We start from the raw sequence: 22,921 nt of genomic DNA, 5'->3' as shown, positions 1-22,921 counted from the left end.
TGATGCTAGGACTTTGGGAATCATATAAGGGTTGTCTCAGATTTGATGTTTCCCATAATAGCCAATGAAAAAACTGCAAAAGATACTTGGGATGTCTTCAACACGAATATAAAGGTGATAAGAAACTTAGAAAGGACTTTGAATACACACGCATGAGAGAAAACGAACCACTCAAGGACTACTTTTATAGACTGTTTGATGTTGTTAATCAAATGAAAACCCATGGAGAAGATTTTCCTAATGAAGAATTGTCCAGAAACTACTAATTAGTTTGACTAAACCATATGATTCAATAGTGAGTATGATTGAAGAAACCAAGGATACCAACGATCTCAGTATACAAGATGTGATGGTATCTTTTGAGGGCCGTTGATCAAAGGCTTGAAAGGTATGTTGATGCAGCCACTGAAAGGGCATTTCAATGACTCAATGTAGGATTTAGGAGTCCCTCTAATATGACAAACATAAGCAACAATGGAAGGGCAAGAACAAAAAATGGGAAGGAAAAAGAAATGTAAATGCAAAGCCTAACAATAGTAGTAGTACCAATGGAAATGCAAAGAACAAACATGTGTGCAAGTTTTGTGACAAACTCCATTTTGGAGAATGTTGGTTCAAAGGTAAGTCTAAGTGCAACAAATTTGGTCATGTAATGAAGGATTGCAAGTCAAATAACATTGAACAAGTGATCTGCGCAAATTAAGTAGAGGAAATGGCAAATGTGTTTTGTGCCAAAGTAGAGAACAAGAGCTACCACAATCTACACAAGTACAAAATAGTTCAAGGGTTACCACAATTGGATGAACTCAGTAAAACCTATGAAGGATGTGTTTAGGAAGCATCACATAGATTCATTTGAAGCTAGAAAAGCATAGGGAGCAATAAAACCACTAGAATTGATTCATACTGATGTGTGGGCCTATGCATACTACTACTATCAGTGGAAACAATACTTCTTGATTTTCACTGATGATTACTCAAGAATGTGTTGGGTCTTCATGAGATTCAGATCACAAGTGTTCAACATTTTCAAAAAGTTCAAAGCCATAGTGGAATTGCAAAGTGGACATCAAATCAAGATAAGAGAAGTGAATATACCTCACTGGAATTCAACTCATTTTTTAAGATTTAGGCCTAGAAAAGCAACCCACAATTGCATATTCACCACAACAAAATGTCTTACAGAAAGGAAGAACATGACTATAGTTGAAATGGCTTAAGTATATGCTACATGAGAAGAAATTGTGTTATTTATTTTGGGAGAGGCAGTAAACACTGTTGTGTATCGTTTAACCAGGTGCCCTACCAAAACTTTGACAAACAAATTCCATTTGGAATGTTCAGTGGAAGAAGAACAACCATCAACCAGCTAATAGTACTTGACTCAGTATGCTATGCTCATGTATTTTCACAGTGAAGACACAATTTGGAAAAGTCCAGCAACAAGAGCATTTTTGTTGGATTCGGAACAAGTGAGAAAGGTTATAGACTTTTCAACCTGATGACAAAAAAAATAAATCTCTCAAGAGATGTGATATTTGATGAAGAAGCACTAAGGAATTGAGAAACAAGTGTAGAGGAGAAAAAAAAATGTCCATCTGCAATTTGATCTGAATGGGATGGAATCCAACCAAAATGAATAAATTGAACAAAAAGTCCTGGAATATGTTCATCGCCAACAACACCTCAACCAGCAAGTGTAAGTCCACAACTAAGTCAACAGCAGAGTGAGAGCCAAGCTTAACTCCAGTAAGAAAGAGAAATTTGGAGGAGATCTATACCATTAGTAACTACTGTGTAGTTGAACCTATCAATGATAGAAAAGAATGAGACATTGGAATTGGTTAATAGGCCAAGTGACAAACCAGTGATTGGAGTAAAGTAGGTTGACAAGACCAAGCTAAATTAATGCAAAAGAACAAGGCCAAACTAGTAGTTAAAGGCTGCTCACAAAAGCCTGGTGTGGATTTCAATGAAACCTTTGCTCTGGTAGCAAGGTTGGATATCATAAGGACATTGATTGCCTTGACAACTCAATAGGGATGAAAGCTGCATCAACTAGATGTGAAATCAGCTTTCTTAGATGAAGTGCTAAAAAAGGAGGTGTTTGTGGAACAACCACAATGTCTCACAATTGAAGAGAATACTGACAAAGTTTACAAACTGAAGAAGGCTCTCTATGACCTAAAACAAACTCCAAGGGCTTGGTACAGTGAAATTGGTTCTTATTCCATTGAGAAAAGATTCTAAAAGAGTCCAAATGAAGCCACTCTCTACACCAAATCTCGAAGTGACTCAAGAACCCTCATTGTGTCAATCTATGTGGATAACATAGTCTACATTGAAAATGATGAAACGATGAAGCAATGATTGCAGAATTCAAGGTAGAAATGATGAAGATGTATGAGATGAGATGAATGACCTAGGCCTCTTGCATCATTTTCTTGGCATTAGGGAAATACAACAATCAAATAGCATCTTTATTCATTAGAAAAATTATGCCCACACACCACTTAAAAGTTTGGATTGAAGGAATGTAAACCTATGTCCACTCCTCTATTTGCAAATTAAAAGCTCAAGAAGGATGATGGGAGTGAACCTTTTGATTCAAATATATATATGGAAGCATTGTTGGCAATCTTTTGTATTTAACTGTAAAAGACCAGGCCTGATGTTTGCAACTAGCATACTGTCAAGATTTATGCAAAATCTTACCAAAATTCACATGGGAACTGCTAAGAGGGTGCTGAGATACATTCAAGGATCCAGTGGAATCAAATATGAAATGGGAAAGACAACTATCCTAATTGGATTCTGTGACAGTAATTGGAGAGGTAGTGAAGATGATTGCAAAAGCACATCCGGGTATGCTTTTACATTTGGCTTAGGTGCATTTTCGTGGACCTCAGCTAAGCAACAAAGTTTTTCACTATCTACGACAGAGGCTAAGTATGTAAGTGCCTCAGAAGCAACATCTCAGGCCATTTGGCGAGATTCATACTCAAGGATTTTGTTGAATTGCATATTGATGCCACACCTCTCGTGTGTGACAACACCCAAAAATCCAGTGTTTCATCAAAAGACAAAGCACATCAAGAGAATATATTATTTCATCAGGGAAACATTACAAGAAAACATCATTAAGCTTCATTACTGCAAGACAGAAGAACAAATCGCAAACATATTCATCAAGCCACTTCCAAAGGACATATTCGCTTACCTCAAGCAATTTCTCGGGTGACAACCAAAACCAATTTAGAAGGGAGTGTTGGAACCTAAATTGCTTCTGGTTCCTGGAATTGAAGGTTCGATGATGAAGGAAGCAAGTGAAAAGCAATTGAAGTCGAATAGGTTTTGTTTTAAATGTAACAACTAGTTTTTCAGCTTCTAGTTTTAAGCTTTTAGTCAAATGTCAAGTGTACTATCCAGATTAGATCCCTTAAAACCTTAATATAAGGCTAGGATCAAATATGGAAACTGGTTAGGTGATGAAGATAGTACACTTTTGCCGTCTAGCTCAATTAGAGATAAGATTGTGAGTTGGCAATATAACAAACCCTATAATCAGTCTCATATACAAATGGAATCAAGTTGCTGCATTTTGCACAGCTTTGCAGCCACAACATACTGAACACTCTTTCATTCCTCATACACAAAATCAATCAAACAGTAAAATACACAAACTGCAAACTGCAGTGAGAATCTTATTGATTGACCTTTCATATACATGACATACAACGAAGATACAGAAAACTTTGATCTTATTATTCAAACACAATGCGATATATACAGGAGCATCTTCTCCATTTCTAATCAAGTTTAAGAAAATAATACAAGAAAAGGAAAATAGTCAAAGTACCTGCAATTTTTAAACGGTTGCTCTAGAACGCTTTACAGGGGCTTTCATAGAAGATAGGTACTTAGCATCTGCCTTGTCAATTCCATTAAAAAGATATCCGAAAGGCGGCATTTCTATGTACTTTCCAGAACCAGGAACAACCTTCAATTCATCATTTTCCCAAACAACCCTTCCACCAGAAATGGTGACTTCAACCTTGCCCTGAGAAAATGGGACATGATCACTTCAAGGATTTGTTCAAGCAAAATTGCCACATCAGCCATCAAAGTACAAATTTGCCTAAAAATCTTGTCTGGCTCTTGCAGATGCTTGAATCATAAATGCAGGAAGATTATGATGTGTAAGTAAATGGAGAGGCTTGAGAGGAAAATACTACATTGAAAAACTGAACCCACACACAAGGGAACAAGGAGTTGGAAGTGTGATGCAGGGAAACATATAACTATGAAATAAAAATAACAATCCATAACCTTCCTTGGAACCTCTTCGAGTAGGAACTGTAATTTCATAAAGAAAAATTAACAGAGCTGCTATTTGAACTCCTAAAAAGTCATCATGCATTCCTTAAGAGTAAAAAATAAAGTGAAGAGGAGTGCAGAATGACATTTTTGGAGCTTTAATAATAATTTAAAGACTGTTCCTATGACGAAAGAATGCTGCAGTTGAGAAACTAAAGTCCTTAACATGCAATATCTTTCACAGAAATAGATGCTGTTTGTAGGGATAGAATAAGTAAAAGATAAACAGGAAAGTAGGATGTCAGGGGCGTACAATCACATCTATGCATTAAAAGGCAAATAAAAATACATATACCATAGGTATGCTTCTATGCCTAAGGACTGAGTAAGCAAAGAACACAGAGCAATTGAAAGCTGAAGTAAACCAACTTTCTTGTCCTTATTTTTTTCCATATGAATCTTATTACTTAAGGAAAATTCTCTCTCCGAACCGTGTGGGAAGGTTTACCATCACACGGCTCACCAACTTGATTTTCAGAGTAGGTTAAACGTCAAAATTCTTTGTATCACATATTGGTTTTGGCATCAAACAAATTGGTAAAATTGCATTTGACGGTATCCATTACCTGGACACACAAATAATGTATATGTATATAGTATATCCACACACGTATAACATTATGTCAAGTCAGAAACCTCAGAACAATTTTGCTTTTGCTAGTATTAGACACCTGAAATATGTATTCATGCCTGTAGATCATAGAACCAATGTGTCCCATAGAGGGATCACTAGTTTTATAATTCTAAAATAATATTCTAGAAAAAGCAAATCCCTCGTGTGAAGTGAAAATGATTACCTTCCCTTTCCATCCCTCGTAGACATTGGTATCTGTTCTAGAGTGGTGGGACTTCGCATTTATCTCAAAGCTTGAGTTTGGATTTAGTATAATTATATCTGCATCAGAACCTGCGCGAATTGCTCCCTTCCTAGGATATATATTGAAAAGCCTAGCACTGAAATACCATTGATACTGAAATCATTTTGACATACTTTAAACAGCATAATGGAAATCACGTAGTAAAAGATACTTTATCTCAAAAGTTCACAACTCAAATAATAAACAAGAAAACCACAGCAAGCATACCATTCAGTACTCGTCAACCGGACGTAGTCAGTAACAGAAATTTGACCAGATTCCTGAGATTTAGAAAAATATATATATTATCCAAAAGATTGATTCTAATTTAAGCTGCTTATTACAAGGAATGAGATTTTGTGGCAGCTTACCACCATTGTATTCCATACAAGATGCATCCTCTCCTCAATACCTAATTTCCAGTAACCATGTTAAGCATTAGAAAGTACAATTAGGGTAGAAAGCAAGCATATATCTTAGTTAAACAACATCAAAGATCATTTCATGACTACCATTTACACCATTTGGAATTTTCCGGAAATCATCTATTCCAAGAGCTTTCTGTGTTGAATTGAAGGTACAATGATCCGTTCCTACAAGCTGCACATTGCTAAATCTACTTTTAGAAAACATTCATATTTTCATAAATTAAATTTGTACACTATTAAACTTAGGCAACTGAAAATTATATGTACTCTTAGAGTTATAAATTACGTCAAAATCTGGTTCCGAGTACAATGTTAAGGGATAACCACAAACTTGTCTTTTTATTTACAGTAATAAATCACTACAGTACCAAGAGGCCCTGCAGAACAAATCAGATAGTTCACAAATAAGGTTGCAATAAGAAATAAACCTGCAGAACTCCCATTGAAAGGGCAGCTTGAAGGGCTTTGTCATGTCCAGTTGCCCTTATAGGGGGACTCATAACATACCTGAAACATCAGAAGACTATTGTTCTTAACGTAGCTCTTTTGACTGCCTGAACATAACATAAATTAAATAGAGAGAATTCTTACTTAGCAGCAGTGATAAAGTCGGGATCCCAAAGCCAAGAATCATTAAGCACTAACCCAGAAAGTACTGTCTCGCCAATCACCTTCTGCCCTGCAATTTAATAATCATTTGGAGCACATGTTCAGTACTTAACTCAAAACTAACAGTTTGAGGGTGCATAATGACCTATTCAAAATAACCAATAGAATTTTTTTTTTTTTTAGAAAATACAATAATCAATTTTAATGAGTTTCTCTATTTATTAGCCATGTGTTTCCAAATTGTCTCTTAGTTTGTTCACTGTACTCTTTCTATTAAGCCATCATTTTAGCTTTTTGATCTAGGAAACGATGAAGAAGAAGATATCAAAATTGACGAGCATAATGATGGTCACTTGTTGGAATTTTCCGAAAACCACACCAACTTGGATAAGAAATCTTTTCACTTGCTAAATTGCACTCTGGCTTGATACATAAACTCTGCAACACACTATTTATGGAACCCTTTCAACAACTTGGTCCAAATCACATCACGGAACTTTGGTAACGGATGATCGAACATGATTTAGACTTGAAACAGTCATGTTAGACGATGAACTTGGTTTAGACAAAATTAAAAGACAGATGAATTTGGTTGAATACCATGAGCCATTATAGAGTTACTTAGGCAACCAATGTAAGAATTTTGAGGAAAATAGGAGAGCGTTTATCTTATTTAAATATATAAACCCAACGATTGGTAGAACTTCTAGTTACCAAGAACAAGATATAGTTGCAAAACAAAAGAAAAACGCTAAAGCTAATGAAAGATAAAGTTAACGCAACAAAGAAATTTTTGATACTATGAACCTGATTTGCGAGCTTTAGAAATTTCTTCCATAGCATCAATGCTCATCACATGAACTACATAAAGGGGAGTATTCACAAAACCTGCTAGTCGAACTGCTCGAGCAGTTGCCTCTCCTTCCAGCTACATGGGCAATTATATTGAATCAAACACATACCATGTGCTATTAATTTACTTGGAAATAACTATTAGATAACTAAAAGAACCACACAAATAGGAAGAACAAATTTACCAAATGAATTGCAATTAATATGACACCAGCATAAAAGGATACAATTTCATATTCATTACCTAAAAGAACCAGTATTTAGACAATAACTACTATGCGTGCAGCTGAAAAGGGATTATATAGAAGTATATATCTTGTTATAGTCTTTCAAAGATAGAAAGACCCTCAAACAAAATCCTTTTACACAAAAGTTAAACCTGATAGCATGAAAACAGCAGGAATGTATGGCAGGCAGATTGTTGAACTATAAGATTAAAAAAAATTGTACGTTTATGTTGCCACAAGGCCATGCAGAAGCGGCACTAACTCTTAAAGCATAACTAATGTTCCATGTGAAAAGAGATGATGCAAAACTAACTAATATTTAAATTTGATAGAGCAATTTTCGTCTTATCCAAATTATGTTTGCATGAATAATTTATTTCTATAATTACCACTGGAGGCCTTGAAAGAGCATGTCCCTCTGGACCAGTAATACCAAGTTCTATCATTCTTCTCTGTCCTTCGTATACAGCATCTCCATTTTCTGCATGCACCATAGCTAACGCACCAAGAGACTTACATTTGGTGAATCCTTCTAGTAGAAGCTCATCATTGACCATGAAGGACCCCTTGTAGGCCATGAAAAACTTGAAAGAGTTTATACCTGAGTATAGGATACGAATAATTATAGAAATACAGATAGATGTATTACATAAATAGCACAGTCGATAAATAAGCCCACTTAATAAAACCGGGAACTATAAGAACCTAACCTTTCTTCTTGACCATTATTTCCATTTCTTTTGAAGTATGTTCATCCCATTTTGTAATTGCCATATGGAAACCATAATCCATGCAGGACTTCCTAGATTTTTTTTCATAAGCTTCCAACCCTGACAATAAACTTCCATTCACTGGTAAAACAAAGTCGATGTGCATAGTTGTTCCGCCTGCTAATGCTGCCGCCTGACCACTGAAGAAATCATCAATAGTTTCTGTACCCATGAATTCCATGCCTAGGTGGGTATGAGGATCAATGCCTCCTGTCAATATTAAACAAATAATTATATTTAACATTCATGATTGGAGATGCTTTAATCTTATTACATAGGTGTAGTATGAAAACTGACCTGGCATGACAAACTTTCCAGTGGCATCAAGCACAGTAACATCATCACCAACCTGCCAATGGCATTTGAAAAGCAAAAACAGAGCAAAACAATGGCATCAAATCAAGTACAGCATAAAGAAATGGAAGGAAAAAAATAATCTGCAGAGTAAACAAAAGGACATAAAACACTCGGAGGCTTGGAGCATATGAAAACTTATATACATACATAAGTTCTCCACGTGAGTCTGAGTGCTATGTAGATCACATAATTACAGGCTGTTCATTTTAATTTCCAGTCAATACATACTTCATTTTCTAGTATTGTAAAAGGAACAACCATATCTTGCATAATTTATATAAGAACGACTTTCAGGATTTAATCTAAATTCTAGAGTTACTGAGGTTGTTCTAGGAACAATTTCACAATTTATGATTTTTTTTTTTCCCTATATGTTATCAATTCTTTAGAGTTATGACATTGTATCTGAAAATAAGTTAAAATCAGCATTTATAATGTTCCCTCACACGCTACAGAAGAATGATTTGCACCCAGCTCACATTGTTCACAAAAACGTCTATATTATAAATGGGAATGATTTAGTGCTTGCCCCTTATTTGCACTCCTACATCCTCTTTCCACATTGATTTAGAGTCAAATATTAAGGCACAAAGAGAAGCGAAATTAGAACATATGGAGGAACAAACCTTGCTCCCAAATTTGAATAATCATGTCAACCAACTTCCACAATAAAACCAGATCAAATTTCACCCAAAACTTAAGAAGTTGAATGAATTTACTCTAACAGGCTGACAGTTCCTCCTATAATCACACTAACTTATCGTACTTTATCGGCAGAAAAAAAAAAAAAAAAACAGGAACAAAGGATTCCATTTGTTCAGTAGTCCAGAACTAATAAAGAAACTAGCTGGAAACATGTTCAAAGGAATTGGTAAACCAACAGCCAATATAAATTACAAAGCATCTCCATCAAACCTGAAAAATCCCAATATCCCAACTAAAAACAAAAAGATTTGAAAAAATAGATATTGGTGAAGATTGTTTTAGATTCAAGTTCAACCCTCAAAAAATAAAGTTCACAAAGTCAACGGGCAGCCAGCATAATTAACAACCAATGAAGTTCTTTCAATTTTGAAAAAAAATAACACTATAATAAAGGAAAAAAAAAAGACTGAAATATTATCATACCTTAATATTAGGCCTAACAGAAACAATGATTCCACCCTCCACATAAACATCAGCAGCCTCCATCTCATGAGCGTTCACCACAATCCCGCCTTTGATCAACAGCTTGGTAGAAAGCGATGACGACGATGAAGAAACCCCACAGGTCGACGCACCATGTCCAATTCCAGCATCACAGAACTGAAACACGTTAAAATAACAAAGTAATCAAAACGACTGAGATTTTTCTTTTTAATTTTCTCGGGAACCAAACGGAAAGTGAATACCTGGTGGCTCGATTCGGAGATCGGAGAGAAGGAGAAGAGAAGGAGGATCAAAGACAACAGAGGGAAGATGCGTTGAGGACTGGAGCTGGAAGCCATGGATTGAATACTACTCCTTCCTGGGAGAGGTCTGAAAATGCGGGACTGTGATCTCTTAAGTCTCGTTTTGGCTTTTTAGCGCCGTTTATACTTTTCAAAGTGGAAAATGTCAGCGAACCGCCCATACTTCTCAACATGAAATTGACCCCTAAATTAATTATTATTTTTGATAAATTTACCTGCTCCTCCTCCTCAATTAACTTCTTATAGTTGAATTTGACAGAATTTCATCCACTTTTTTTACATTGGGTAATAGTGCTGAGGGTCATTTCAAGTGGGGTAATAGTTCCTTCTCAATTCTTTTATGGTTAGGATCCGAACACATCATTTTTATACACATTTTGACACGTATTTTTTAGGGTTCATTTTGTAACGTTTTTCAACGATCTGAATCATCTATATTTCAACGGTTCAACGGTCTGAACCGTCTATGTCTACCAAAAGTCACCTTAATCAAAAACAACATAACCGTTGGATTAAATTATACTCATTTTAGAGTTTCTTTGCAGAACCGTATTTGTGAATTTTCTTCCCTACAAATGAATATCATAATGGGTATGGATTCGTCTAATTTTTTTTCAAGGATAATCTATGAATTATGTGAATTATGAACAGTTTTGAATAAAGTTACAAAGTATGCCTTACAAGGTGGGTGTCAAAATGTTTGTAAAAAAGAGAGTGCTCTCGATCTTTTAACTCTTTATCTTATTAGATATTGATTGTAAACATTATTTAGCTCATCATATGAGACACAAATATGGTACAATGATGTGATCTTCCTAACGTTACCTTCATATATGGCAAGTTCTATAGCAATCCGATCCCGCCTATATTTTGATTAAAAATATTGTATATTTCATTGAAAACGTTGATAAATAATTTTAATTAGTATATGTTTACTTATAGGAAAAAGAATTGGAATCGTCCTTGAGTTTCATGCTTTTATTAAAATATAAATACAAGAATCATTTTACATTCTAGCTGTACATACAGTAAAATGTAAGCTTTCCTTTAAAATTCATAATCTGATACGTAAAAATTAGGAATTAAAGTTATTAAACTAAGGGCCAGTCCATTTGATTTTCTTTCCTTATTATTATTTTTTTTTTCTTCCTATGTTCTACTACCCATTGCTTTCCTCATTTCTATTAGGTAAACATATTGTTTTTGACATTTTTCTACGCATATGAATGCAAGGTCATATGTTTAACTCGCGTAATTCTGAGTTCGGCACGAAGTTATAGCTGACATCTTGTAATCTAGGCAAGATGGTGTCTAAGCTTGAAATGTACGAAGGTGATGCTCGCTAGAGGATGGGTTTTGCAAATCCATGCAAACATAAAGGTCACTATAGCTTTTAGTTTGATTTTAGTGTGGATTTTAGGGTATGTCCTTATGTAGTCGATTTGTTTTGGTGACTCAAGTACATATGCATTTAGATCCGGTGATGGTGTGATTAGTCATTTGATTCATGGAATTGATGTATTTTTTAATTAAATACTAGAAGATAATACAAAAGGGGTGTGTGGAGTCATTTGATTCATGGAATTGATGTATTTTTTAATTGAACACTATAAGATAATACAAAAGGGGTGTGGTATCCATACATCCCTTTTTACTTTTCACACATCTTTCTAATTTTTAGTCGTCGGATCGGATAAATTGAAGAAAATTAAATGACAGAAATTAACAAGAGATCTATAAAAAGTAAAAATGGATATGTAAATAGCACAACCCAATACAAAATCCAAATATGACTATAAAAAACTAAAGCTGCGTCTTTAAAATACACGTTGCGTAATTATTATCTCGAAGCATACCCAAAAAAATAAAAGATGCACAAACAATCAATCCTATCTGCAATACGTCTTCCAATGCCAAAACAAGAAGCTAGGCATTTGCCATGGGCAATGTAGGTCTCAGCAAAAAATATTTTCGAAGAAAACCACTTAAAACAAATCAATGTGATAGAAAAAAAAATGAGAGCCGCACATTACCATCTACTAAAACTCAGTTCCGTTCACTTGATAGGAGCATATTTATACGACTTAGTTAGCTTGTTTTCTTACATTTACATAGCTAAATTCTATTTATTAGAGTGTTTTAGACTATTTTCGTGTGTTTTCAGGTTTAAATGACAAAGTTGGCAAGAAAGTGCAATTTGGAGCATTTTAGAGCAGTTTTGGGCTTGGAATGGATAGCACATGCATGGAGTAAGGTGGATGGACGAATTTGAAGTTCAAGAAGGGCTAGGAATGTGCTTAACATCTGGAAGAATTAAATCAAAGACTTGGAAGATAAGGAATCAGCTAAGAAGAAGGAAACATTATTCAAACAACCTAATCTTATTCAAACTTTATCCAACCTTATCTTATCTTATCCTATCCTAATCTTTTGCTACCTTAATTCCAGCTGCAAGGAGGACATCTAAATGACATTAGGATACCTAAATATCAGGTTTCTAAAAGCCCTATCCCTATCCCTAAATCTATGCCGCAAGGACCATTCCTTTTCCTTCCTGGAATCTGATTGAAAGTGTCCTTATTCTTTGTTGATTTGGAGTCTTTTTTCCCCTCTTTCTCAGCCATGTCGTGCCTTCGCCTATAAATACTTGTGTCGCAGCAATCAATCATCACCCATCTCTCACCACAATTCACAACACACATCCATCAATCACAGAAATCACCCTTGTGTCGCAGCCTTGCAAGGAGAAAGAAGAGGAAACCCTTGGAGCCGTGCCCTGTCATTCAAGCTTGGAGTGTTGGAATGTTCTTAGGTGTATTCTATCTTTTGCTTTCAATGTTTAATTTAAGTTATCTTTGTTTAAATGCGAACATGAGGAACTAAACTTGTTTTAGCTAGAGGTGGATTCAAAGCCATGTGCATATATGTGATATGAATTGATTTCCTTCAGTTATTGTTTCGTAAAACATGAATGCGATTTACTTATCTGTTTGATTGATAACTTATTCTTGTATGTTGATTAAGGATGCATACTTAGTTTGCATGCATGAATTTGATGCTAAAATATAAGGGAATTTCACCTAATCGTTATGAACTTATATTTATAAGTAGTGGAGGTTGCTAGTCACAATCGTGTTAAGTAAATCCATGGCAGGAGTATCATGCAGTTCATAGTTACGAATGTCATGTCAATACTTATGATTTTCACAAAGCTTAATGATCTTTGATTGTATCTCTATTATGTTGTTCATGTAGGGAACTATTGAAGAATAATTTGGTTGCCAATGCGTTATCCATCCAATTCAATGAAATTAGGAAAATCTGAGAGTTAATTTGTGCAGTTCACGGTTAATTTGGGGCATTGTCATTCATGGTTTATAGGAATAATAATTGGAAATCGATTTGTGTTGCATATTTGTCATGTGTGGAGATGAACCCTCTAGCTAGCCATTCACCCATTTAAACACCCAATTTTCGTCCAAATTGTGTAGAGTCTTTTATTCTGTTTGTTTTTCCTTTAATTTCGTCAAAACCAATCCCCCCCCCTTTAATATTTCGTGTCTTTTAGTTAGAATATGTTTAAATTTGGTTCTTTTTAGTGTTTTGAGTCAACGTAAGTTAGAATTCGTTCAAAATCATCTTTTAGTTCTTGTTTTGAGTTAATTTGTTTGTTTTGTGCTGTTTTGAGTCATTCTGTTTGTTTTGAGTTATTAGAGTCTAGTTTAGTGTAATTGAGTCTAATTTTAGTAGATTAGCAATTCCTCATAATTCCCGACCTAGAACGATCTCTACTTATACATACTACAACTACATAAAGAGGGTTTAATTTGTGTGTTAGTTTGTATCACATCAGGGTTTAATTTGTGTGTTAGTTGTATCACATCACCACTGTTCATCATGTGATAGGGCTTGCAGTTCACCAGCAGTGAACTCCCCTAGCTGCCCTCCTATGACTTCCTTCCCGGTTCTTTTCTCCCTCTTTGCTGCAGGAAAATGACCTTCCTGCCCTCCAAGCCAGCGTTTTCCTTTTTTTTTTTTTTCCAGCCAAATTGTCTCCACGTGTTGATCATTCGTTTGTTGATCACATTTGTGACCCGTCTTTTTCTTTTTCCCTTTTTATATGATGAATTGCAAAGCAAGATGCAATTGAAGCCTGCTCAACAGAAATGGACCATGAATTCTTAGTGTCGAAAGTCCAGGTTGGGAATTGCTATGAGATTACAAATTTTCGCATCAATAGAAGGGCGAATACAGAGTGGTGCCAAATGACAGCCAAATTGTGTTCACGCACAAAACAGTTTTCAAGAGAATTACAAATGAGTTTCCATGCATTCTTCGCCACAGATTTTTCTTACAAGACTACAATATGCCTTATCCTCGGTTGGATCGTGTTGATATACTGACAGGTAATACTATATATATATATATATATATATATATATATATATATATATATATAATTGTAAAAACATTAGTGTTTGTGTCATTCAACAGTTTCTAATCATCTTATCACATTTGTTTGTTAAATTACAAGATGTGGTGGGTCATGTGAAAGGAATGCAATACTTAGAACCAAAATAGGCCAATGAAAGAGTTGTGCACAAATGTGACATCGTGCTCGAAAATCTGAGGTAATTTTTTCATTTAGTTACCATTCTACTCACTCCGTAAAAAAATTAAAATATCATCTAATAATTTTATGTCCTTTGATAATTATATAACTGTTTAACTATGACTGCATATTTTGTCAGCCAAATTTTAAAAAATCTTTTAATTGAGTGGTAAAATTCCTTTTCGAATTGGACTTTGATGCAGAAAAGAAGAGGCAAAACTTACACTGTGGGGAGATGTTGCAAAGAATTTTTCTTCTCTGTCGCTAGAAGCTTTGTCCCCGCCAGTTATTGCTGTTTTTACAAGTTTAAAAGTGAAGTTGTACCGGGGTATTTAATTTAACAAAATAATAATCAGTTTTACATCCTTCTCTAATAAATTTATTATACAGTTTGTCTTAAATGTTGCCATTTTATTTAATTTGAATATTGCTATTCTTTCATTACATAGATACACATGCATTGTTAATTACAACGTTTGCTTATACTTGCATCTGTTATCATACGAGTTAATAAATTATCATTCCCTTTTGGTACTGCTTTTTAAAAATTTGTAAAAATTAACTCAATTTGTCTCACATTGATGTATTTAAATTATATTGATAGATTTTTTTTTTTTTTTTTTTTTTGTTAATTGTTGGTTTTCAAAATGATTGTTGTTTTCTTCGTGTGCAGACAGTGTTATCTTAAACAGCACTGGTTCCTCACTTTTCTTCATTGACCCAGACATTACAGAAATAAATTCATACAAATCAGTGTGAGCATATTTAATGATGTTAAAACATACTGAATATGTGTTTAATATTTTTGGAATGCAAAAATTTTTGTTTCTGCAATATCATCGAGATAAAGTTACAAATTAAATGTTGCAGGTTTTCCAGTTCGGCAGATTCTCTTAGAATATTGCCCTCCTCTTCAAACGAAGTAAATGAAGCCGAAATCTTGCAGGCCATGAAAAAAATGACAATTGATCAGTTGGGTTTTTTGGATCCACATTTACACAGGTATACAAACTAATCACATGTTATTTTCTTTGGCTAAAATTTTGTCATTGGATTCTCGCATTTTTAACAAAACATATGTATCATGAACATCACTGATGCAAATGTTGGTTAAAATATTTTCTAGGATGATACATTTTTGTGTGAAGCATCATTCATACGCTTTGACATGTCACAACTGGCGGTACAGTGCTTGCCCAACCTGTGTCAAGCAAATGCATAAGGATCCAACTGGACGGTTAACTTGCCACAAACACCCAAATCAAAATCCAACTCCTTGGTATTTTCTTCTTTGTCTTAAAATAATGAGTTTGGTTATTAATAGTTTTACTAATCCCTCACCTCTAAACTATATGTCCAGCAAATTTAGCACTTCTGTTTTTGTTCATCAACTGCATTATCTATTTTTCTTGCCGCTATAAACTGAATTACAACATCTAACTTTCATTTTCAAACATAGGTACAAGGTACCTTGGTTTTTCAGGATGAAACTAATGAAATCAGTGCTTTAATAACTAATTCCTCACCTGTGAACCATATATATAGCAAATTTACCACTTCACTTACTATGTACAAAACATATATTTCCATTTACTTTGTTAGCGTTTTGTAAAATGGAAGAAGAAGGAAATGCACTGAGAATGATGAAAATGACTGCTATTCTCTCTGCAAGTTACAGAGGAACCTTTTCTACTTGTAAAAGTATATTTTTCCACTCACCACACACAATCGTGCAAAAGGGAATAAATCTGTTAACAAGGCTTAGCTGGATCTTTTCTTCTAGAAGAAAAGATCACAGCCACTCATCTAGCAATAGCTAGGATCATCACACATGGCACTCATGGCCTTACATAATTTGATCTTACACTTGGCAATTTCTAAGCACAAGTGAATACACAATTAAAGACAAGATTATTCTCAAATACTAATCAGCTCATGGCTTATAGTTCAACACTCCCCTTTAAGCTTTGAGCTGATTTGACTCCAATCAACTCTCTGAGATAGCTGAATCGATCCTTTGCCAATGGTTTTGTGAAGATATCGGCTAACTGCTCTTTTGTAGGACAGTAGACTAGATCAATGATTCCTTCTTGCAGAGCATCTTTGATAAAATGATATCTTCGATCAATATGTTTAGTCTTCTGATGGAATACTGGATTCTTTGTGATAGCAATTGCAGATGTGTTGTCACACTGTAATGGAGTAGCTTCAGTTTGAAGTTCTCCAAAGTCTTCCAGTACAAACCTCAGCCAGATTGCTTGTGCAGTCGCCTCTGAAGCACTGATATATTCTGCCTCAGCAGTTGAAAGTGCTACACATGTTTGTTTAACTGATGCCCAAGAGAAAATCCCACTGCCAAAAGAGAAGGCATATCCTGAAGTGCTCTTACTATCATCCACTGATCCTCCCCAGTCACTGTCACAGAAACCAATCACCATAGAATTTGTACCTTTCACATACTCCAGACCATAGTCTAAGGTTCCTTTAATGTATCTGAGCACCCTTTTGGCAGTTCCATAGTGTTTGTTTGTGGGAGAATGCATGAATCTGGCAAGTAGACTTGCTGCATACATTATGTCTGGTCTTGTAGCTGTAAGATACAGTAAGCTCCCCACAATCTTTCTGTATTGTTCTTCATTTGCTGGACCACTTCCATCATCCTTACTGAGTTTTTCAACTGAAATCAATGGTGTAGACACAGGCTTGCATTCATTCAACCCAAATTTATTCAGCAAAGATGAGGCATACTTCTTTTGATGAATGAATATGCTGGAATTAGTTTGAATGACTCCCATTCCTAGAAAATGGTGGAGTAAACCCAGATCAGTCATCTCATATTTCATCATCATATCCTCTTTGAATTCTGCCAACAGTTCAGTGCTACTACCTGTGTAGACAATATCATCTACATAGATAGACACAATGATAATATCCCTGTCTCCCCTTGACTTGATATATAATGTTGGTTCACTGAGACTCCTTTGAAAACCACACTGGGAGAAATATGCATCAATTTCTCCATACCAGGCTCGAGGTGCCTGTTTCAGTCCATAAAGGGCTTTATGAAGCCTATACACTTTATCTTCCTTGCCTTGCACTGTGAATCCTTCTGGTTGGTCTACATATACTTATTCCTGCAGTACACCATTCAGGAAAGCCGATTTAACATCAAGTTGGTACAATCTCCAGCTCTTTTGGGCAGATAATGCAATAAGGGTTCTGATAGTGTCCAGTCTAGCCACTGGAGCATAGGTTTCGTTATAGTCGAAACCAGGTTTCTGAGCATAACCTTTGGCAACCAACCTTGCCTTATTTTTCAAGACTGTGCCATCCAGATTCAATTTCGTTTTATAGACCCATTTAACCCCAATGACAGGCTGCATTGTTGGTCTATCTACCAATTCCCATGTACCATTCTTCTCAATCATATTCAACTCATCCTGCATTGCTTTTAACCATGATTCATCTTGAGCTGCTTCTTCATATCTTTCAGGCTCCATAACACACAGATTACATTGAGCAAAAATATCATCAAGATTTCTCCATTTCAGAGGTGTGTGATCATAAGTCTCTGACAGTGTTGCAGTTTCAGGGGTGCAACTTACTTGTTCTTGTGTATGAGAAGAACTAGGACTGAGAGAACTTCCTTCAATCACACTCATCTCATATGGATTCACACCAACTACATTCTCAGGTTGATCCTGGATGTAAGTTGCAGCAGCTGAACTTGGTGAACTTTCTTTCCAATTCCAGGTCATGGATTCATCAAAAACCACATCTCTTGACAAGATTAACTTGTTAGTACATGGATCAAATATTCTGTATCCCTTCTCACATGTAGCATAACCAACAAATACACCTTTAACACTCTTAGCATCTAGCTTCTGTCTTGTCTCAGTAGGTATATGAACATAGCACAGGGAACCAAAAATCTTGAGATGTGCAAGACCTGGTTTTCTGCCACTATAGGCTTCAAAGGGGGTTGTATTTCCTAGTGCCTTTGTAGGGCACCTATTTAGAATATATACAGCTGTGTGTACAGCTTCAGCCCAAAGAACATATGGCATACCTCTATCATGGAGCATAGTCTTTGCCATTTCAACCACAGTTCGATTTTTTCTCTCCACTACTCCATTCTGTTGAGGAGTATAAGCCATAGTGAGTTGCCTTTGAATGCCTTCAGTTTCACAGAATTTAGTAAACTCAGAAGATAAAAATTCTCCACCCCTGTCACTTCTTAGACTTTTAATTTTGAGACCACTTTGCAGCTCTACCATTGACTTGAACTTTTTGAAGTAATTGAATGCATCAGATTTGTATCTGAGAAAATACACCCAGATCATCCTTGTACAGTCATCAATGAATAACATGAAATATTTGTTTCCAGCCAATGATGCATTCTGCATAGGACCACACAGATCAACATGGACTAGTTCCAGGGGACAGTTTGCTCTCCAGGATTGTTGCTTTGGAAACCAGTCTCTATGTTGCTTTCCAAACTGACATCCTTGACATACATCTTTAACTTCCTCTAGGTATGGAAGACCATGCACCATATTTTTCTCACTGAGTTGCTGCAACCCCCTGAAGTTCAAATGACCAAGTCTTCTGTGCCAAGTCTGAGTAGAGTGATCTATACTTGCTTTCAGAACCAACTGATTGTCAGGCAACAGAGAAAGAGGATAACAACGATTTTCTTTCTTCTTGACCTTGATGACAAGATTGTCAAGTGAGGGTCCATCAAATACACTACACAGACCTCCTCCAAACACTAGGTAGTATCCATGCTCATCCATTTGACCTACACTCAACAAATTTTCCTTCAATCCTGGCAAATGCATGACCTCTCTAATGTACTTCTTCCCTTTGTTAGTATTAATTTCCAATGAACCCATTCCAGCAACGTTTACTAACACCCCAGTAGGCATTTGCACCTTTCCAGCAACATTTGTTCTTATATCGACAAGGAGATCAGCATTCCCTGTCATGTGGTTACTACAACCACTGTCAATGTACCAATTTCCATTGACATTTTTCTCTGAGATTGCACTATTAGCATAGAACAGATTCCCTGTCACTTCCACCTGATTTGCAGAATTTGCCTTTTGTACAATCTTCCCTATAGTGCATTCCCTAGCCCAATGACCAAACTTATCACAGTTATAGCATTTGGGCTTCCCTTTATATCTACATTCACCAAAATGGAACTTAGAGCACACTCTACACTGTGGTTTGGTACTCTCTTGACCCATTGACTGTGTCTGGTATGGATTGGATGCAGGGCTATTAAGAGATTTCTGTTGGAATCGAGGTTTCGAATCCCATTTCTTTCCCTTTGCATTCCAATTCTTCTGGAATTTTGATGAACCAGATTTAGTTCCACTCCTATTCTGCCCTTGTGAACTCACTGAGAATGATGCAAATGCTTTCTCAGTGGTATCAACATTATGTAGATCAAACCGCTGTTCTTGACTCTTCAAGATTGCAACAACTTCTTGCAATTCTACAGTCTCTAAACACTTTGTATTTTCTATAACTAAACAGATCGAATCATAAGGTTTACTTAGACTAATCAGAACCTTCTGCACAAGTCTCTCATTAGAAAGTGATTCACCAAATGTTCTCATCTGATTAATTAAATCATTCAGCCTTGTGAGATAGTTAGATAGAGACTCATCATCTCGCATCCTAGCATACTCAAACTCTCGTCTAAGATTCTGAAGTTTTACAGATCTAACCTGATCACCTCCATGATATTCTCCATACAGTAGATCCCATGCCTTCTTGGCTGAGTCAGCGTTTGCAATCCGAGGAAAAATCTGATCAGAGACTGCGTTTTGTATGATTCCCAGAGCCTTTGCATCTCTCATTAGCACGGTCATCATTTCATCATCACGATCGTCTTCCGATGACCCTTCAGCTTCCTTCTTCTTCTTCTTCGAGTCAGGTGTTGACACTCCCTTTTCTACCAGGTTCCATAACCTGAGAGATTTGAAGATTGTAACCATTTTGATTCTCCAGAACTCGTAGTTCTCACCGGAGAAGATTGGAGTCCTCACTTCCGAGCCTCCAGATCCAGACATGATTTTTGATCTGAATCGACAACCTTCACAGAGTTTCAATGGAGCTTCGATTGAACTCGATAGCTTCACAGATTTACGCCCAGATTGTTAAATCCAACCTGGCTCTGATACCATGTTAGCGTTTTGTAAAATGGAAGAAGAAGGAAATGCACTGAGAATGATGAAAATGACTGCTATTCTCTCTGCAAGTTACAGAGGAACATTTTCTACTTGTAAAAGTATATTTTTCCACTCACCACACACAATCGTGCAAAAGGGAATAAATCTGTTAACAAGGCTTAGCTGGATCTTTTCTTCTAGAAGAAAAGATCACAGCCACTCATCTAGCAATAGCTAGGATCATCACACATGGCACTCATGGCCTTACATAATTTGATCTTACACTTGGCAATTTCTAAGCACAAGTGAATACACAATTAAAGACAAGATTATTCTCAAATACTAATCAGCTCATGGCTTATAGTTCAACATACTTCAATCAATGATATCTTTCTGATCAAATAAATCAATTATGAATAATGTTTATGTTCATTAACTGCATTATCAATTTTTCTTGCTATTGTAAATTGAATTACAGCAACTAATTTTCATATATAAACATACGTACAAGGTAACCTTGGTTCTTCAGGATGAAACTGATGAAATCAATGCTTTGATCATTGGTAAATGCGGAAAAAAATTATTTGGTACAAGCTGCAAAAATTTGGTCTTCAATCCGAGACTAGGGGATCAACAGCAGTTGCCAAATGAATTTTTAAGACTGATAGGCCAGAAAAAAACTTTCCACCTCCGATTCAGCAGGCTCAAAAATTATATGAACTCCAATGATCTTCTCATCCACAATGTCTCTGAAGATGTGTCCATGCAACCAACAACCCCGCTGCCTCTTTTCAGACAAGTGGCAGTGTCTTCCACTACAGTATCATCATCTACCTCAACCTCATATGCAAGTGCCCAATCATATAAAAGAAAGAGGGAATCAGTCAGTAGATCGCTTTTTATCGATGCCAAGAAAAGGTTATTGGTGAACAGCTATCTTTGCCATCTTTAAATTATTATTGTTATTATTATTATTTTCTATTATGCATCCCTATTTTTCAATGTTTGCCCTGCTTTTTTAACAGTGATATGGAAGAAATTTTAGAAGCCAGTGTCCAAGATTTTGATGAAATTCCTATCAAGTTATTGAAATGGTCTTCTCCAACTGGTTCAGGAAAAAGCATCTCTCCGCCAAAAAAATATTAGGTGACCATCTGTCTTTATTATATTTTCCAGATTTTAATTTTATTCTTGCATAATTCTAACATCTGTTTTGATGTTTTACCTTTTTTTTTTTTTTTTTTTTTCCTTTCCCTGGATTGCTTTCTCAACAGTCAAGAAGGTTTGATGCAAATGCTTCATGTTTTGCTGAAGAAAAACAAGGCATAATATGCATGCTTCATGTTCTGCTTAAGAGAAGCAAGACATAGTTATTATGGATTTTAATAAATCCAGACAATGTTTCTCGATATCTTTTGCCAACTGAACAGCACAACATGGCCTGAATGCCTTAATATTTTTTGCATGTGAATAGCACAACGTTGCTAACCATCTCCTCAAGCCTTCGAGCGTTGAAGTTGCTTTCGATGTCGTAGCAGTCTCGGGGTAATTTGGTCTAGTAGCCGTTGCAGTCCTTCTATTAACCATTCTCTAAAGTCAGCCTCGCTCAACAATTCCTCGAGACCAAAGCAAAAGTTCTCTTTCGATCCCAAGGAGTTAATTACCTATTATAGTTGGTTGTTTTTGGCATGTAAGTAACACAATGTTGCCAATATATTTTGAATGTAAATAGCACACAACTCTGTAATATTTTCTGAGCAACTATTGCAGCCAGTGTAAAGCTACAAACCACTGAATTCAAATGTCTGGCTGCATCATTTTTTGCATGTAAATAGCAGGATACCAGGAGCTATTAACCCAGAGTCCATATCCTATGTTGCACTCTTGTTTTACAAGAAAATTTTCACAAATTTTATCTGTTGAACAATTTTTCAAACATTTCCAATTTAAACAGTTTTAGTTTTTTTCTCCAATCATTTTTACATTGTTTGAAAAAAACATTTGACACAATTTTAATACCCACAGCAATGCGCGGCCAACATAGTCTAGTGTTTTAGTACAACCCAATTTTAAGTCCATCATTAGTCCAATCTGCATTCAGAATCTTCAAAACCTTTATCTCCAACAAAATCGTGTAGATAATTATGAACCAGAGAACACGTCAAACTGTTCAACCACCTTTTGTCACAAATTTTGCCA

General features: G+C 35.7%; 1 protein-coding gene and 1 long non-coding RNA gene across 4 annotated transcripts; one reads left to right on the top strand and one right to left on the bottom strand.

Annotated features, from left to right (window-relative positions):
• Positions 1-3,675: 3,675 nt before the first annotated feature.
• On the bottom strand, positions 3,676-10,107 carry PYD2 (pyrimidine 2). The gene is made up of 13 exons (XM_068454885.2): positions 9,869-10,107; positions 9,606-9,782; positions 8,418-8,469; positions 8,061-8,330; positions 7,740-7,951; positions 7,079-7,199; positions 6,254-6,341; positions 6,091-6,169; positions 5,747-5,834; positions 5,606-5,646; positions 5,463-5,515; positions 5,175-5,331; positions 3,676-4,060 (listed from the first exon to the last, which is right to left on the bottom strand). The coding sequence occupies exons 1-13, from the start codon at positions 9,962-9,964 to the stop codon at positions 3,869-3,871; spliced, it is 1,626 nt and encodes a 541-aa protein (XP_068310986.2). The 5' UTR covers positions 9,965-10,107; the 3' UTR covers positions 3,676-3,868.
• Positions 10,108-13,999: 3,892 nt separating this feature from the next.
• LOC148697951 (uncharacterized) lies at positions 14,000-22,589 on the top strand. 3 transcript variants are annotated; one of them, XR_015960753.1, is made up of 9 exons: positions 14,000-14,334; positions 14,463-14,559; positions 14,744-14,868; positions 15,214-15,295; positions 15,420-15,542; positions 15,667-15,819; positions 21,234-21,640; positions 21,748-21,868; positions 21,997-22,589. It is a non-coding gene; the product is annotated as an uncharacterized LOC148697951 (long non-coding RNA). The 3 variants fall into 3 exon arrangements; XR_015960751.1 differs by having other exon boundaries at positions 14,001-14,334; positions 15,411-15,542; XR_015960752.1 differs by lacking the exon at positions 21,748-21,868 and having other exon boundaries at positions 14,001-14,334; positions 15,411-15,542.
• The last annotated feature ends 332 nt before the right edge of the window (positions 22,590-22,921 follow it).

This window comes from Pyrus communis, chromosome 3 (genome assembly GCF_041283825.1).
Source record: "Pyrus communis isolate YQ-2024b chromosome 3, ASM4128382v1, whole genome shotgun sequence".
In the NCBI taxonomy this organism is placed as follows: Eukaryota; Viridiplantae; Streptophyta; class Magnoliopsida; order Rosales; family Rosaceae; genus Pyrus; species Pyrus communis.
This window is presented reverse-complemented; position numbering and strand designations above follow the sequence as displayed.